The sequence below is a fragment of the Cricetulus griseus genome, chromosome 2 (genome assembly GCF_003668045.3).
Source record: "Cricetulus griseus strain 17A/GY chromosome 2, alternate assembly CriGri-PICRH-1.0, whole genome shotgun sequence".
NCBI lineage: Eukaryota > Metazoa > Chordata > Mammalia > Rodentia > Cricetidae > Cricetulus > Cricetulus griseus.
In genome coordinates this window covers 36,150,776-36,165,932 of record NC_048595.1, presented here as the reverse complement: position 1 = coordinate 36,165,932, position 15,157 = coordinate 36,150,776, and the positions used below count along the sequence as shown (strand labels likewise).

The 15,157-nt window shown below is 46.4% G+C and overlaps 1 protein-coding gene across 1 annotated transcript; it reads left to right on the top strand.

The window, feature by feature from the left end:
- Nucleotides 1–106: 106 nt before the first annotated feature.
- Nucleotides 107–924, top strand: P3r3urf (PIK3R3 upstream reading frame). The gene is made up of 2 exons (XM_027402550.1): nucleotides 107–338; nucleotides 881–924. The coding sequence occupies exons 1-2, from the start codon at nucleotides 107–109 to the stop codon at nucleotides 922–924; spliced, it is 276 nt and encodes a 91-aa protein (XP_027258351.1).
- Nucleotides 925–15,157: the final 14,233 nt, after the last annotated feature.

Below are 15,157 nucleotides of genomic sequence, written 5' to 3'. Positions count from 1 at the left end.
GTGGGACAAACCTGTAACAAAGAGGACCACCCTCAGGCAGGCTCCATATGTCATAGAGAACTCAGTTGTCCTGGTCAGCAGAGCCCCTTAGAAGCTCTTTGCAGTCATGGGGCCCTCTCAGCTCGTCCGTGCTCCTCGGCCTCGGGGCATGAGTTCTCCCTACCGAAGGCCAGGTATGGGTGGGCACCGGCGCCGGTGTCCCAGGATGTTCAAGTATAGCCGAAGAACATACCGGCAGAAGCCCCGAAGTCCAGCTGCCACCAGTCTTGCCACTATGGCCACAAACATCAGTAACACCAACACTACCACCACTAGTGTGTGGATCCTCTCACCTCAAGGTCAGTGGGCTCCGGAATGTGTGACTCGGGGTGGGGATTTGAAAAATAGAAGTAGTCTCTGTTCTGCTTAGGGGCTCTAAAGGACAATTTGTGAAATTCCATCCCAAGGGTACGGTGGGGTCTTGAAGGCACACATCACCAAATGCTAAGAGCCTTAATGAAAAATGACATGGCTGTGACAGAAATGAGGGAGATGGCTGAGAGGTGAAGTTTTCACACATGCCTGTTTTGTGTGCATGCATGCATGTGTAGGTCTAAGGACAACCTTGGATGTCATGTTCCTTTTTTGGAGACAGGTCTCTCACCAACCTGGACTTTGTCAAGTAGGCCAGGCTGGCTGACCATTGGACAGGAGGGAATCCATGTGTCTCTGCCTCCCCGGTGCTGGGATGATCAGCATGTGTCACCCTGCCCAGCCTTTTTAAATGGATTCTGGGGTGGCCCAGAAGACTAGGGCTTCACTGAGTTATCTCCCCCAGTTTCCACAAATGCCCCCCCCTTTTTTCCTTTTTAATATTCTTCCTTCTCTTTTCTCTCTCCAGTTCTCAGACACCTCTGTCAACCTGGGGGCTTTCTGATCCTCTAGAAATGCCCAGATACTTGGCTTGCACTGGACCTGCTCCTCCAGAGGGCTGTTGGTGAACACCAAATACAATCATTCTGCTTAAGTTGTCTGACTCCATTCTGAGGTCTTCCAACTATGTAGGACATGAGGATAGGGTCAGGCTGGAGAGCTTTATTGACAGCTCATGTAGACCACAGTTAGACAGTGGAAGGACAGGACAAGGTCAGCCAGACAAACCCATCTTTGTCCTCAGCATTTTGATCTGCCCTGTGAGGTAAGGAGCTCTCCTGCCTTACACTCCCATGGGCACAAGGAGTCTTGGGAAGAACAAGAAGGCACAGAAAAGAGAGAGACTGGATGAAAGACAGAACCCCACAAGAGCTCTAGTATGAGGTACACTGGTGCCGGTCAGTGTGTATGTGTGGCTGCTCCTATGTGTGACAGGAGAATGGGAGCATTAAGGCACATGTGACTAGATAGGCCTCTGTGACTGAATTTGCTTCTGCTGTCAGCTGTGAGAGTCAAGTAGTGCTTGTGAGGCAAACCAAAGCAGCTTTGGCTCAGCTGAGAATGAAGGTCAGGAGGGGGAGGGGGCAGCCTGCAGGAGAGAGGGGGTGCTGAATGGTTAGTGTAGGAGGACATGTCACCTTCAGCCCCCAGCCACTCTCTGAGGTCAGCGTTTTCCAGGACTGCCAGCTGAGCTGGGCCACTTGGGGGTGGGGTAAGACTGAGTTTGAGTCCAGGAACAGGGGAGGGTGTTGCGCTCTGTCTGGCCTGGGGATTTTCCATTTGGATTTCTGAGTGCGTGCCCATGTGTCATAGGGTTTAACTAGGTTTCTGTGAGTTGTGTTTCTGTGGGATTGTGTCTAGTGGTAGCAATACTGTGAGTGTCTTTGTCTCTAATGAGTTGATTTGTGCATGGGCTAGTGTGAGGATTAGGGGGTGGGAGTAATCCCTAAGACCTTTGGTGACCTATCCTCTGAGGTTTAATAAGTCTAGCTAACATCATTTTCCTCTTATGAGAGGAAAATGAGTTAAGTACATCTACTATAAGCCTGCCAGAGCATGGGATCCTGAAGGGAGGGCTAGGGAAGATAATTCACAGTCACACTGGGTTGAGAGAGTGCTGGGCTCCTTGGTATGAAAACAAGCTGGACATTAATTGCACCTAGAAGGTAGCTGGACTGGTGTCCAAGGCCCATAAAGGGTCTGTACATACAAACACATGACATAGTCTACTTACAAATGTAGACTTGTAAATAATAAGTGGACTCACAGATATACACCATAATTAGCAAATGCGTGTATTCAGGCCCATGCTATAAACAGAGATCAGCACTAACAACAATGCAATAGATACCCACCCATCCCCTTGCAGGAGGCATGCCCATATACAGACACAAACATACATACAACCAGACACAAGAACACAAACATATAAACTTAGATACATGAAATCATACACATACAAAATCAGACACACACACCTAGACACACTCACCAGACTTCCCTGCCCTTGCAGCCCTGAGGCCCAAACGCCTCCTTCACCAATATCACTGTGTGCAGTGTGTGTATACATGCCTTTGCTTATGTCTCTGTGTATCTGGGACTTTGAATGTGACTATGTGTTTCTATGTATGTGTATGGGGGGGTGATAAGCAGAGGGAACTCGATGACATCATCTCTTCTAGCTATTTTTAGCTCCATCTGCAATGACTTCTTCTCCATTACCCCTCCTCCTCCAGGTTCCCAATTCTCCTCCCCCTCTGGGCTCTCAGAGGAAGCAACAGCCAGAGGTACCCCACTCCTTCAGTTTAGGTGCCCCCCCCATGACTGGGTGGAATTCACTCTCTTTTGCTCCACCAGAATTCTTTGGAGGCTGAGAACACAGGGATGATTCCCAGAGTAGATGAGGGGGCTTGAGCTATAGGGCAACGGGGAGCAGGGGCCTGGGTTAGGTGAATTGACCTGACTGGTCTGCAGCTCTGACTCATTAGTGCCTGCTGTGTTTAAGGGAGGTGCTGGTTCTGGAGACAGTGAAGACAATGAGAGGTCTTCCTCAACAGGACACTGAACACTGGGAACCTGGCAGCCTCAAGGATGACGTCTGTTTCTTTCACTTTCTCTTCTCTTCCATCTCCCATAGGTTAGATAGCATAAGGAAGCCAGAGGGAGCGCGCGCGCGCGCGCACACACACACACACACACACACACACACACACACACACACACACACACACACACACACACACACACACACACACACACACACACACACACACACACACACACACACACACACACACACACACACACACACACACACACACACACACACACACACACACACACACACACACACACACACACACACACACACACACACACACACACACACTTACCTTGCACCCTTCATTCCAACGATTCTACAGCGCTTCCTTCTCACACCCTAGCTGTGCCCCCAATCCCACACCAACCCACCAAGCAAACCAGGGGCCCTCTGCTAGTCACATCCACTTTTAGACCCCTCCCCCTGAGTTGCTCTGTGGGAAGGTCGCTGTTCTCCATCTGGAGATGGGAAGACTGAAGCCCAGAGGGGGGTAGCACAGGCCCACACCTTATGGTGCTGGGGGAAGCAGCTCGGGGGAGATGGTAAGCAGCAGGAGGAGGAGGAAGTGGTGGCACTCTGGGACAGCTGGCACAGGTGCAGAAGGCACAACCCAGGCCGGGAATCAGGTGAGGGGGAGGAGAACGGTAGCCTGAGGAGTCCATGCCAGGAGGAGGGCTTCCTGCTTTAGCCAGCCTTGGGCAGCCACCGGAAAATCGGGTTTGGCAGCTTCAGCCCTGTGCTGCGCTGAACTGTTCTGCCGGAAGGGCTGGAGGAGGGGGTCCAGATTGCTCCTGGGAGGTGGCCTGGGGCACGTCATCCTCTTCAGAAACAATGAAGTTCAGGGAACATTTTGAGATCTTTTGGAATGTAAGAAGAACAGTTCTAGCCTGGAAGCACCCCTCTTTCGCCCTAAACCCTTCTGTGATGCTTTACCAGTCCTGGTTCCTTTCTTTCTTGGCCAGAGAGTCCCTAAAGGAAGGGGCTTTTTGAGATCAGGTTCCCTGTAAGTTTTTCTGGGAGTCTGACTCAGGCAGGGGACAAAAAGTCAAAGAATAGGGTCTGGCTGAACCAGATGATCCCTGGGGCAGGAGGCTGGAGTTCCCTTGTCACTAACGGGTCAATCACCGGAAGCCCAGCTCCAGGCCCACAATACAATACTGGTCACCCCACCCTTACCAGTGCCCTTACCCACACCCCCACTTCCGGCTTCTGTTCCTTCCTCATCTCTGGGGAAGGCTACAGAACTCCCCAGGGAATCTCTGTGTTCCCTTGCCTGGCTCCTTGCCCTGGCTGAGCCCCCCCTCCCCTGTTACCCATTCAGCAACACCAGTCTCTCGCTAAACTCTTACCCTGGACTCTGGGACAAGCCAGGGAGGAAGGACTCTGAAGGAGATTGCTTCTCCTCAGGTTCTGGACCTTAGATAAAGGGCTTGAGGGACATAGGGTGGGTGGTCTGCGTGCTGGGGTTTAGCTTTGGATTTCCCTGTGGCCGAAGGAAGAATGGAAATCCCTCTCTTTCCCTATCCATCTCCTTCTTCTGCCTTTAGTGGAACCCACAGAAGAAACCCCAGCGTTGAAACCCAACTTGGAGAAAATAAACACAAAGACTCGGGCCAAGCAGGCACTGGTTGTTGTTACCATATCAACCACAAAATTTGTGAAACATACACAAAATCATGAAATTTTGGATTCATAGAGTCCACAGTCATAGGATCTTGGCATCAAAGAGTTTTACTATAAAAATTTTAGAAGATGAGGAATCTAGAATGGTGGCATCTACTGAATCCCCCCCCCTCCCCCCCCCCCCCCCCCCCCCCGCCACACACACACACACACGCAACACTCTCTCTAGAATGTGCTTAGATCAGAAGTTTGAGACGTCAGGGAAGTCCTATATTCAGGTGGATGCCTAAGTCAGATTTTCTGCTGCAGATCAAAAAGCAGCTCATGCATGTGCTCAGTGGGAGAGGCAGGCAGCCTACTGTGCATGAGGTTAGACTGACATAATAACTGCCATAAACTGGATAGACATAGACTTTATCCATGAAGAAGAGTTCCCGAGCACAGGGGAAGTGAGTTGCAGGTGGAGATAGAGTGGCTATAAAAATAATGAAACAACCTAAAAAAAGAATCCATGGTTGGGTGTGGTGGCACACAGCTGTAGTCCCAGGATTTAGGAGGCTTGACGGGAAAATCAATCACTTGAACTCATGAGTCTTATACCAGCCTGAGCACCATAGCAAGACCCTCATCTCAAAAAAGGGAAAAGAAGAAAGAAAAAGGAGTGGGGGTATCAACAAGAAGCTTTAACACAGCAGCCCGGCCCTAGTACCTCCAGCTTCTCTATGACTGGGTTTAGCTACAGCCAAAGACATTTCTGAAGGTTAGCAGGGTGCAGTGGATCAGGAGGAGTTCAAGGCCAGCCTCAGCTATATAACGAATGTGAGGATAGCCTGGACTATATGAGTCCCTGTCTCAAAAAAACAAAAACAAAAACAAAAAATACCCAACAACAACAAAAAAAAAACCCAAAAACAAAAATGAAGTTGGGTGTTGGTGGTGCCTGCCTTTAATCCCAGCACTCGGGAGGCAGAGGCAGGCAGAGCTCTGTGAGTTTGAGGCTAGTCTGGTCTACAGAGCTACACAGAGAAACCCTGTCTCGGAAAAAAAAAATCAAAACAAAAACCCCCCAAAACAAAAGAAAACAAAAACACGCCTGGCATGGTGGCATACTCCTCCAATCCCAGCACTCAAGAGGCAGAGCTTGAGGCCAACCTGGTCTATATAACAAGTTCTAAGCCTGCCAGGGCTATATAGTGAGACCCTGTCTCAAAACAAAACAAATCCACCAAAACAGAATCAAAAACATTTTGTAAGGTTACAGGGGAGTCCTTACTATATTGCAGGTCAATAACCCCAAAGCAGGCTATTTCTTATGGTTTCTGGGAGATGCAGACTTTATTCAAAGATGCTGATCCTTGATTTACATCAATGCCACATGTATTCCAGGTAGTGGGGTTCAGAGTCCCCACAGCAAGGTCCTGAGAGAGAGTCTTGTTGAAGGCATCTATCTGAGATGGTACTTAGAAGAGCTGGGCATCTGAAGGAAGAGGGAACGAACCAGAAGCCTGGAATATATATATATATATATATATATATATATATATATATATATATATATATATATCTCAAGTTGCCCAATGTTTGACCCTCAGAACCACAAAAATAATAAAATAAATTGAAGTTAAACAAAGGAGACTTTTGTTTGTTTGTTTTTTGAGGCAAGTTCTCACTATGTAATCCTTATTGGCCTAGATCTTACTCTGTAGACCAGACTGACCTCAGATTCACAGAGATCTGCCTTCCTCTGCCTCCCCAGTGCTGGGATTAAAGGCTGCTGCTTCTGCAACCACTAGGCTCACAACCAGCTAATCTTGAGGGGAACGTTGTACAGAGACCTTTGCAGAGCTCTGGGGCTGGTTATTAGTTAGCAGTAGACATATTTACCTAGTGTTTCTGGGAAGCTACTATAAACTCAAAAACCCAGGAGTAGCAGTTCCAAAGACAGGCAGACGCTAGGCCTTGCTGGGCATGGGAAATGGGGCAAATGGCATCCAGCTGCCTGTCTGTGGATTCAGCTCAATGTCTCTACTCTGACCTTTATCACACTTATATTTCACGCCCTGCCCTTGCTTACCTGGCGATCTACATACTTACACCTGCTGTGTGATTTTTGGCAGAGCTTGTCACCTTTCTGGGTCTCAAACCTTCTTTGTGCTATGTGAAGTCTATTTGGCTCCATAGGGCATCATTTACTATTATTATTGTTATTTATTGTTGTTGTTATTATTACTTGCTTACTTATTTGTTTTCAAGGGTCTTACTATGTAGCCCAGGCTGTCCCAGAACTCACTATGCAGACTAGGCTGGCCTCGAACTCACAGAGGTCTGCCTGTCTCGGCCTCCCAAGTGCTGGGATTAAAGGAGTGCACTACTATGGCCCAGCTGCATTAATATTATTTATTCCTGATTTTGTTTGGAGAATGTCTGCCTCAGATGTCTCTGCATTAAGCAGCTTCCTGGGAGAATGAAGGCAAACGGTAACAGACAGTGCTTACATTTGACATTCTTACGTCGATGTGTGTTTTCATAAATCTTATAAAATGTCCACAGCTGTCACTCTGGTGTTTTGTTTGGTTTGGTTCTACAGATTGAACCCAGAGCCTCTTGAACATGCTAAGTATGCACTTTACAGGGAGCCACCCCTCCCCCGTCAAGTCCTTGTTGCTCTGTTAATAGATTAATGGGCTGAAGCTCAAGGAGAGTAAATTGCATGTCTAAGATTACCTGCCTAGGGTGTAACAGAACTGGAATTGCAAGTCAGATTCTATCTGAATCTGAGGAGCTTGGCTTCAGATTAGCATTAATTCCGTGGGGCTTCAGTAGGTAGTGAGAGCCCATGGATGGGAGTCTCAGGGGGCAGTGGCCCAAGTGTCCAGCTTGACAGGTGAAAAGTCTCATTCTGAGTATGTGATAGGTACTCAGGTCCTTGTGTTGGGGGAGGGGGAATGGACTGTTTATTGGAGATGGCTGGAGACTGGAGTAGAAAACATGGTGGCTCTGAGTTTGTCCTCTGGTATTCATAAGACAGTGTACGTGTCAAAAGGGGACTGTAAATGAGTCTTGGAGGCTTTCTGAGTAGTCTGGTTCTCAGTAGCCTGGGGCCATGGGACTTTCCCATTGGAATAGTATCATGTTGTATTGATGCTAGATCTGCCACTTTGAGCTTCCTGGTAACCCTTGCACAATTGCCTTATTAGCTAATTCAAATTTGATGGGAGGATTTCAGATCTATTCCTGATACCTGCCCTAGGGCTGGAGGCAGCCCTGGGGGTTATCTCATGCAGATCCCTCTAAGAGTGAGGGAGGAATCCAAGGTCTACAGAGGGAATAGGACTTGACAAAGGTCACTCAACAGCCATGGTTATCTCCATCACCTGCCAGGCACTCCACAGGGATGAATTCTGGTCTTGACCCTGGCCTTTTTTTTTTTCTATGAAACAGGTCTCACTATGTAATCATGGCTGTCCTGAAATTTGCTACAGGTTGGTCTCGAATGCAAATCCTCCTACCTTACTCTCCTAAAGTGCTAGGATTACAGGTGTGTGCCACCAAGCCCAGAGTAAAGGCTTAAAGGAGAGGCTTAAAGAACTGGCAAAAGTTTAGCTGATGCAGCATGGGAAAGGAGTTTTCTAAGAAACAGCAAGAGTAGAGTGGAATTCCGAGATGACATGAAGAGCGCCAAGGCTAAGAGAATTAGAGTACGCACGGTCTGTGCTTTATGAACACAGTAGTAGTCACTAAGATGCAGGCACCTCTGTCCCCATGTGAGGACTCTGAGAAGACCACACAGCTAACTGATTTTTAATTGAGTGCTGTACTAACACACACATATAGACACAGACACACATAGACACAGACATTCTCTCTCTCTCTCTCTCTCTGCTATCTCTCTCCTCCCCTGTCTCAAAAGAGGCCAAGGTAACTAGAGCCCACCACAACCCAAGTTTCAAGGCCAGTGGGCACATCTCTGCCAGCCCTGGGGAGGGATGGAGGCACCTTCAGCTCAACTTTGGAGGTTTGTGAGATCCCTGAGCCCTTCCCTTGTTGCAGTGATGCAAATCCGTTCCGGATTTATTAAAGGCATTCTTTCTGTGAAGCAGGCAAATAGGCGCCAGTGCCTCACTGGGAGTGCTTCTCTGGGCCCTGACCTAAGGGCGGGCAAGGCAGGAGATAGGGAGTTCCCTCTCTGCTAGGAATCCTGCAGCTCCAGTCAGGAGCTCCAGTCAGTTTTGGGATAGGATAGAAGGTGGGAATTCCTTGTCAGGATAATTAATGTAGGTGAGCTGGGCCAGGAGAAGAAAACCGATGTCTAGCAAACCCTTCAGACTCAGCCAAATAAGAATGACAGACACAATGAGCAGGCAGCACACTGGCCTAGAGGTCTGTGACAGGTTTTTGGTGGAAAATTTGAAAGTTTGGGGTTGGTGATGGGGTGGAGGATTCTGGAATCCTCAGACCACTGAGGGGCTACTCCAAACACAGGTTTGGCTACTAAGAACCAACCGGACCCATCCCTGGCCTTGAGGACTTCCTCATCTCTCTCACACGGTACCTGCTGGGAGCAGGAAGGAGGGAATGCATGGAGCTTAGTTTTCAGGAAACAGAACTGCCGGAACTGTGCAGCAGTCTGTGGTGAAGAGTGCTTATATGTAGAGGCATGGAGACACGAATTGTTGACAGCATTCCAGACCCAGCTTTGTAACCAAGGAAAGTCAAGGTGAGCAGTGGTGTCCCCTGGACTCACAGCTACTTTGGAGGTTGAGGCTGAGATTATTTGAGCCCAGGAGTTTAAAGGTCAGCCTGGGCAACATAGTGAAACTTTTGCAAGCAGAGACGGAGAAGAAAGACAGGGCAAGAGAGATGGCTCAGCAGTTAAGAGCACTGACAGCTCTTCCAGAGGAGCCAGGTTCAATTCCCAGCACCCACAGGGCAGCTCACAATCACCTGTAACTCCAGTTGCAGGAGGTCCTGTGCCCTCTTCTGACCTTTGTTGGCACACAGACATCCGTACAAGCAAAACACTCATACATAGAAAATATAACAATACAGTTCTTTCATTAACAAAAAATTAATTTACTAAATTAACAAAAACTAAATCAACTTAGCTTTCATCTCTACTCTAGCTACTAGTACCATTTAGCCTTGGACATTTTTGCAACTCTGACAAACCTCATTTTTCTTTTCATAAAATAAAAACAGTAAGGAAAAAAACAATAGGAACAGGTAGACACAAGATTTGTTGTGAGGGAGAAAGGAGTTTAAGAACAGTGTTTAGACCAGGCATGGCAGTGCACGCCTTTAATCCTAGCACTTGGGAGGCAGAGGCGGGCAGATCTCTTATGAGTTTGAGGCCAGACTGGTCTACAAAGCTAGTTCCACGACAGCTAGGGTTGTTACACAGAGAAACCCTGTATCAACACACCAAACAAACAAACAAAATCAGTATTTGGGCTGAGTGGTGGTGGTGCATGCCTTTAATACCAGCACTTGGGAAGCAGAAGCAGGAGTATCTTAGAGAGCTCTAGGCCAGCAAGATCTACAGAGGGAGTTCCAGAACAGCCAGGAATGTTACATAAGGAAATCATCCCTCAGAGAAAACAAACAAACAAGTAAAACAAAACAGTATTTGGCCACGTGGTGGTGGTGTATGACTTTAATCCCAGCAGAGGCAGGCGATCTCTGTGAGTTCAAGGCAAGCCTGGTCTATAAAACAAGTTCTAGGACAGGTAGGGCTACACAGAGACACACTTCCTCAAAAAAAAAAAAAAAGTGGGGATGAAAATAAATGGATAGATCTGAGGCACAGGATAGACGAGACAAGTGCCAGGTCTTAGTGATGGATTGAATGGAAGACATAAGTGAAAAGAAGATATGTTAGTCAGCTTTTCTGTTACAGTGACAAAATATCCAAGGTCATCAACTTAAAAGGAGGAAAGATTTGGTCCACACTTTTAAAGTTTTCAGTCCATGGTGGTTGGTCCTGCTGCTTTGTATTTATGGTGGTTCAGCATGTCATGCAGGGCTATTTACCTAAAGGTTGCCAGAAGCAAGTGAGAAAAAGGAAATCAGGCACTGAAATCCTAATAACCTCCTTTGAAAGCATGCCTCCAGTGATGTTACAGTTCCATCCCTCCCAATAGTGTCAGAGGCTGGGTACCAGGCCTTCAACATGCGGACATTTGGGGACCTTCAAGATCAAAACTCTATCGGGGAAGGGTGAGAACGTTGTACTTATTTCCAGCTTGGGTCTTCAGTGGTACTATTTTTCTGAGATAGGGAGTAGGAAGGGTGACATATTTGGTGGGAAGCTGAATTAGGTTTTGAACACATGTGTGGCCATACAGGTGGGCAGATCTTTAATAATCAGGGTCTTTTAATCCTACCTGGCAATTACTGTATCCAGAGATGGGATGAGAATCTTAGTTATTGCTGATTGGCTGTTTCCTGGCTTTAGCAGATTGGAAGCTTTTGGCTGAAAGGGAATGCTGTCTGTGGTGGAGGCTGATGTCACCATGGGGCAGGGCCAGGTAGGTGTGTCTCCATGTATTGTTTTGGAGTGCCAGACTGTTTCTTTGGCTGCGGTCATATTATATTAGCTCAAGGACTGGGCTGTTAGGAAAGGATGACAATACTCTATGCCATCTTATAGCTGGGAAGACTGAGGCTGAGACTTTTAAGTACACAGCTGAGCTGTGGATAAAGATCTGTGTGTGATGTATTCACACAGTATTAGCTGACATCTGCTATAAGAAGACAGGAAAAGTACCAGGACCAACGATCCTAGATAGAGCAATGTAGTCTGGAGAGTTAGTGAGGACCAGAAAAGCAAATGGGGAAAGCTTCCTGGAGATGAGGCCCTCCATATAACCCTAGAAGCATAACCTCATTCTTGGACTCCTGGCCAGCAGTAATTGGCAAACAGCCACTGCCTGCAGCAAGGAAAATCTAGTCATCTAAGGGGCCTGTCGACAGGATGTGCCCACAGAGCCTCCATAAGGGCAGGCTGGGCTTCCTTCAGACAGGCCACAGACCAGTTTTGGGCACTGGTCATCCTAGGATTTGGTTGCACTGTTGCAACACTGCCCGTTGAAAGCTAGCACCTGCTCATTTTCTTTTCTTTTCTTTTTCCTTTTTTTTTTTTTTTTTTTTTTTTTTTTTTTTTTTTGAGACTGGGCCTCCCCCCTGGCTTTGGAGGCTGTCCTGGAACTAGCTCTTGTATACCAGGCTGGTCACAAACTCACAGAGATCCACCTGCCTCTGCCTCCCAAGTGCTGGGACTAAAGGTGTGCGCCACCACCACCCGGCCCTCTCATCTTCATATCAGAGTCAGCACAAGATTATGTTCATTTCCTAGGTTTTATTTTACTTTAAAGCGGTGTGTGTGTGTGTGTGTGTGTGTGTGTGTGTGTGTGTGTGTGTGTGTGTGGTGTGTGTGCACTTGCAGTTTGACCCCTGGGAATCATATTAGTAAAAATAAAGAGAACCAGCTCCTGTTAAGTATATCTGACTTCTACATGTCTGCCTTAGCACTCAAGCAAACCCTCCTCTGAAAATTAATTAATTAATTAATTAATGTTAAAAGAAAAAAGAATCGTGGTAAAGTGACAGAGTCTGTCTAAGAAAGACTGGCACCCTGGGCTTGTTGGCGCACACCTTTAATTCCAACACTTGGAGGCAGAGGCAATCAGATCTCGGTTCAAGGCCAGCCTGAGCTAGTTCCAGGACAGACATAGTGAGACTCGGTCTAAAAAAATTCAAAGGAAGGGCTGTGCGTGTTTGTGTGAATGCACCAATGCTTGTGAAGAAGCCAAAGCCGGCTGTCCTTCTATATAATTTTCTGCCTTATTACCTTGACATAAAGTCTCTCAGTGAACCTGGAGCTAGACTAGGAGCAAAAGATAGAGCTACCTCTGCTCCTCTCTTCCCCACAGTGCTGGGGTTACAGGGGATCATACAACCATACCTGACTGTTCATGTAGCTTCTGGGGTTTGAACTCAGGTCCTCACACTGTGTACCCATTTCTCTAGCTCTGGGAAAAGGGTTTAATTATTTATTTTATTTTGGTTTTTCAAGACAGGGTTTCTTTGTAGCCTGTACTGGAACTCATTCTGTGGACCAGACTGGCCTGGAACTCACAGAGTTCTACCTGCCCCTGCCTCCTGAGTGCTGGGATTAAAGGCATGTCCCACTACTGCGTTGAAAAAGGTTTTTAAGACATAAAAAGATACCCGAGAGGCAGAGGCAGGCAGATCTCTGTGAGTTTGAGGCCAGCCTGGTCTCCAGAGTGAGTGCCAGGATAGGCTCCTAAGCTACACAGAGAAACCCTGTCCAAAAAAAAAAAAAAACAAACAAACAAAAAAACATAAAAAGATGCCGGGCAGTGGTGGCATCTTAACTTTAAAATGGAATTCAGAAAATGTATTGTGTTGGGGGAGAGGTTATACTTTTATTTCCACAGGAGATGAAACATTGTGGATTCCTTCAAAAATCAATAGAGACTAGATTTGAAAGGGGGAGATGCCCTGAAAATCTTGGCTACAGACATAAATAAACCTAGAAAAACTACAAAACAGGTGGTATACATGCTGATCCCTCTACATGGGAACAGCTCTGAGACTGGATGAGACATGATAAATCTTGTTGGTTACAGAATCCTTATGACTTATTATTACATGACATCCTTTCATATAACATGGATAGAGGTTTTTTTATATAGTCCAAACAAACTCATAAAGTCGAAAGATGTCTTTTACCTGCTTAACCATAAAACAATAAATCTTCTTTGGCTGCCTTGTGTACTATGCACAGTCCATACTTGTGTTAATGAAGATTCGTATGTTACCTTTGAAAGTTTGTGTGTTTTCAGAGCAAGGAATCAGACACCAATGAAAATGGGTGGCCCAGGTGGTTCAGCCTCTTAGAGTGCCTCTGTTGCTGTTTCCTCAGAGTTCTGTGTTCAGAACAACTTCAAGGCTGCTGGCTGAGATGATCCAGTCTCATAGACTATTCTATCCAGAACTTCAGATAAGCCTTGCACCTTGCCATCACATAGAGACTGGACAACAAATGTTATATAGCTAGTTTTCTTAGGACTTGACCATCGTCTCAATTTTCTCAGGGTCCCCAGGGGAATGCTCACATTCCCAAGAGGTGGGGTGGGTGGTTTTTGGTCATTCAGTGGGTTATGGATGTTTGTCATCATGTAGTGGGGATATGGGAATATAGGATAAAAAGACAACTGGTCAGTCGGGTGTTGGTGGCCCACTCCTTTAATCCCAGCACTTGGGATGCAGAAGCAAGTGGATCTCTGTGAGTTCAGGGCCAGACTGTCTAAAGTGCAAGTTCCAGGATAGGCTTCAAAGCTATACAGAGAAGTTCTGTCTCGAAAAAACAACAACAATAACAACAAAAAAGACAACTATTCACCTCAAATATTGTACACTGATATGGATTTTTGTATATTGATACAAATTTAAGGTTATTTTTGTGAGCTACAATGTGTTTGCTGGTAATTGAACTCAGGACCTTTGAAGAGCTGGTTGACACTGTAAAATAATCTGTTTACCTCAAAAAAGAAATCAAAGATCATCCAAAATTTGATAATTTGGGGGAGTGCTGAATCTGTTAAGCTATTTGTTCTTTTCAAAGAAGAAATCCTTTCCAGATTCCCCAAGCTTTAGGACTTTTGAGTCAAATTGGCTAAATCTGAAGCACCTACCAAGAGGCCCCACATGGGTGGCCACTCAGTCACTTCCTGTGAGTTTTTCTTTTCTCTTTATTTCAATGAAATTGCTTTAATTTTTTCTTTATTACATCATTTGTTGATTGTGTATGTTTCTAAACTGACACACTTGTGTCACAGTACCATGTGGATGGCAAAAGACAATTTGCAAAAGTTGTTTTTCTCTAGCCACCATGTGGGTCCTGGGTATCAAACTCAGGTGGTCAAGCCTAGTACCTTTACCTGCTGAGCCACCTCATTGGTCCCTTGTGTAGTTTTCTGATTGAGAGACAGAAGGGGAGTCTTGTGGGCAGATTTCAGGATGGAAGGAGTTGCTGGGAGGAGGCCCTGGAGTTTGTTATTATAATAGCCTGGCAGAGGTTTTTTTTTTTTTCTGTTTGTTTGTATGTTTGTTTTTTTCAGCTGCACACATTTTCATTCACATTAGCTAGCTAACTGACAGTTTGTCTAAGTGGAGATGAGGGATGGTGGAAGACAGCAAGCTCATGCCTTATCCCTGTTTCCAGTAGCTGCAGTACTAGAGCCAGAGTGTATGTGTGTTTGGACAAGAGCTAATGAATGAACAGGAGCTTATTGATAGGCTCTTGGGCCCTTGTGCATGATGGTCAGCTGATCTATCTACAACAGTGTGATAAATGCCCCATTCAGTCCAAGGACAGTCACAGCTCAGAAAGACCCAGTCAAACCCTGTTACTGATCTGAAGACAGGTGTGTGGGGTTAATCGCTTCTTTACAGATGTCTTCTCTGGAGGGCAGTCTCTATTCCAGGAGACACAAT

Bases quoted from the DNA above. Each gene is read 5' to 3' on its own strand.
- P3r3urf (XM_027402550.1), top strand. From the start codon at position 107: ATGGGGCCCTCTCAGCTCGTCCGTGCTCCTCGGCCTCGGGGCATGAGT. The intron at 339-880 runs GTCAGTGGGCTC...TTCTCTCTCCAG, and splicing joins GTGGATCCTCTCACCTCAAG to TTCTCAGACACCTCTGTCAA.